Here is a 3,701-nt window from a genome sequence, read left to right as displayed (position 1 = left end):
CACAATTCTACACATAAAGGAAATGCTTATTACATACAAATACATATATATAGATTCATAGATTATAAGGCTGGCAGGGACCTCAGAAGATCATCGGGTCCAGCCCCCTGCACCAGGCAGGAAAGACAACTAGGATCAAGTGACTCCAGCAAGATGACTATCCAGTCTCCTCTGGAAGATTTCCAGGGTAGGCGATTGCACAACCTCTGGAGCTTATTTGACAGTCTGGACACCCTAAGTGTGAAGAAGTTTTTCCTAATGCTGAGCCTGAAATGGTCTTCCAGGAGTTTGTGGCCATTACTCCTGGTTCTCCCCAAGGGCGCTGTGGTGAACAGTTGTGAACATAAAGGTACCAATCCAGAAAATGCTTAAACACAACAGTAGTACTACCAAATTCAATATGATCAAGAATTTGATCATAAACATATCAACTGCTTTCATGTACAAAGGACATCTCATTGAGGACTTGGAATACCTCTACATGGGTTCCTTGGTATTCTTAAGGTAACTGCCAAGAAACGATGTCCCATTCACTTGCTCTTGCTCCACACATGTCAAACTTGTAAATGAGGTGGTAAAGCCCCCTGAAGGTGCCTTATACTGTTCAAGTACACCAGAAAGAGAAAGCTCTGAGAACCAAGGGGGAGAGGCAGTTCCACCCTTGAAGTCCCACAGAAAAGAACTGGCAAGTGAACTTACTCTAGGTGCAACAAGTGATGTGAAACTAGAAAGAAACTGTATAGAATACTGAGTCACAAGCAGTTAGACAAATAATAAAAAGGCCAGCAAAGGGGAGACCATAACCTATAAGTTATAGTAGGCTTATCCACCAACTAACACTTTGACACCTTCTCTACTCTGTTACTTTCATCATGACAACAACTGCTTGTGTAACCAAGAAAAGTGATGGAAAATTACAGGCTACATAATTGTGCCTTCAACTGACTAATGTAACCCATGTATAAAATATTGACAGCTGTGACACTTAGAAAATGTGCATGTGCTCTTCTGTAGCAAATAGCAAGTGTTAGCGCGTTTTACTGAGTTGATACTAGCCGGGTATCAATCAGCAAAGAATGCTGCAGGGCAGTATTTCTAATTATCAGACAACAATGTTTGTACAGTTTTTGACAAAAATATTGTGAACTGACTGGCAAGAAAAATGTTCAAAGAACCAAAACCTTAACAGAGCACTGATCTTTATTAAATTTACTCTCAGACAACAGCTTATTTGGCTCTTAATTCTAAAAGTAAGTTTTACCATTTATTATTAACACTATTGAAGAGTCACATAAAATGTAATATTGGAATTAAACTAAATGAGTTCTATAACATTATTTGAAAAGCTCACCAAAATTTAATAGAAGAGACTTACCTTTCTCCAAATAATCCTCTAAAGAATGTAACATTATGGTTTATCACTTTCAAAGAATTTGTTAATATTTTTTCAATAGGATATTTATAGATTCCTACAATCCTACTTATTTAAAAACCACATGAGCATTTTTCTTCATTGAGAAAAAAATGTTTTTATTATTTATAGAATGTGCCAATTACCACATTCTAACATGTTCTACAACCATACTGTAGGTATTATAAATTGTACTTTAACTATGTGCGTGATCAGAGGTCAGGAAAACAGACCTTACAACGACAGGCTGAGAGCCATGGGCCTCTTTACCCTGGAAAAGCACAGGCTCAGGGGTGACGTGATGGTCACCTATAAGTTTATTGGGGTGACCACCAGTATCTGGGGGAACGTTTGTTTACCAGAGCACCCCAAGGGATGATGAGGTCGAACGGTCATAAACTACTACAAGACCGTTTCAGGCTGGACATAAGGAAGAATTTCTTTACTTTCCGAGCCCCCAAGGTCTGGAACAGCCTGCCATCAGAGGTGGTTCAAGCACCTACATTGAACACCTTCAAGAATAAATTGGATGCTTATCTTGCTGGGATCCTATGACCCCAGCTGACTTCCTGCCCTTTGGGCGGGGGGGCTGGACTCGATGATCTTCCAAGGTCCCTTCCAGCCCTAACGTCTATGAAATCTATCCTAGCTGGGATGCTTTGAAGGTACACTGGGGTATAACTTGTCTTGTCGACACTACATTTTTGGAACACGTCAGTGTAATATACTATAACAAATCTTTACTTTTAAAAATCACATCATGCTCGAGAAAAAACATGGAGCCAGACCCTACTTTGAGGAGTTTTAGTCTAAATGAAATATATTATACAGCACGAAAAAGCAATTCAGATGCAAAAAGGCATATGGTAAAATATGCAAAATAGGAACAGTTTGTGAAATATGTGAGATTTTGAAAAAGATAAAGTGCTTTGCACATAGGGAGGGAAGTTTGCTCTGAAGAGAGGGGGTGGTAGGAAAGCAGACATGAGGATGACAGTAGGAGATCACAAAGGCAGCATTTAGAACAGGGGTGGGCAATTATTTTGGATGGAGTGCCACTTACTGAGTTTTGACAAGCCATCGAGGGCCACATGACAGGCAGCCAGGGGCAGATAAATATTAATTTTCTAAATTTTTTAGGGGCCCTGCGGGCCAGATAAAATGTCCTGGTGGGCCGCATCTGGCCCATGGTCCACATTTTGCCCACCCCTGATTTAGAAGACAGGTTGTGGAGCATGGAGAGGCATGGGGTATATAAGATGACAATAAAGAGGTAGGAAAACAGAGTTAGCCAAAGCCATAAGCATGACAGCAAGTTTGAAATTTATATAGAAGGAGAACACTCCAGCAAAGAAAAGTGTGGAAGAAGCAACAAAGAGATTATGTGATCAAACAGGCAAAGATAAACATATTTCAGTTTCAGCCATGATGTTTTAGATACACAGAGGAGCAGAAATGAGGGAAAAAACATGCAATATACGTTTACACATAGCTTTGCTCAGGTTCTCCTTGTCATGCAAAACAGATTTTTGGAAGAAGTTACGTGTAGGCTTTTTTCTATGCAGGCCCTGACACAGCAAAAGCTCTCAGTAAACACTGACAAAACAAACTCATTTTCTTTCAAATCCCTCTGTACAGCTTGACAATGGTTAAATACTGGTGCACTTGAATGGGTGCCTATCTTTCTAACCATTACTGGTTAGAAAGATAGGCACTGCCTATCTTTCTAACCATCCCACTGTCTCTTAACAGTCCGCCATCCATTTGCTGTAAACTCTTTGGGGCAAGTACTGTTTATTCTGTGTCTATATACCACTTATAAACTGGGACCTCAGTGTGCAGACTAAAGCTCAGCACTACAGAACTGCAAATAATAAGGAATGGACTTCAAGAATGTGAGACTTAAAATACCAACAAATCAGACTAGTGAGATGAAAAAGTGAAATTCTATTAAAAAAGTGTCACATAAAATAATATTCTTACCTATGAAGCTGTAAATATTCTCTAGGTCTGTTTAACAGGTGAAGGAATCTGTCAACGATCTTGTTTTTTCCCACACCCTGCAATAACATGTATTAAAATCAATAAGAAAGAAAATTGACTCCTCAGAATTGTTCAAACATGGTCTCAATTATTGTCTAATAAACTAAAACCTCACATCAGACATACAGAACTTTATGATTAATTGTTGGGTTAAAACAATATATAATTTGCAAAACAAAGCAATTTTTTGGTAAAACTATGTTTTTATTGTTCTATCAGCTGTGTGTGTGTGTGTGTGTGTGTGTGT

At 39.0% G+C, this 3,701-nt stretch overlaps 1 protein-coding gene across 1 annotated transcript in view; it reads right to left on the bottom strand.

Moving 5' to 3' along the window:
- Positions 1-3,701, bottom strand: part of VWA8 (von Willebrand factor A domain containing 8) — a gene marked incomplete at its 5' end in the record, with an annotated part of 370,441 nt that overhangs the window by 180,503 nt on the left and 186,237 nt on the right. Inside the window, one exon of the mRNA XM_019523815.1 lies at positions 3,395-3,471. Within this exon, the coding sequence (XP_019379360.1) occupies positions 3,395-3,471 (77 nt within the window). The remainder of the gene's footprint in view (positions 1-3,394; positions 3,472-3,701) is intronic.

The sequence above is a fragment of the Gavialis gangeticus genome, unplaced genomic scaffold, assembly GCF_001723915.1.
Source record: "Gavialis gangeticus isolate Ggan-Ray unplaced genomic scaffold, GavGan_comp1, whole genome shotgun sequence".
NCBI lineage: Eukaryota > Metazoa > Chordata > Crocodylia > Gavialidae > Gavialis > Gavialis gangeticus.
The sequence above is the reverse complement of the archived record's forward strand: the minus strand, read 5'-3'. Positions and strand labels throughout refer to the sequence as shown.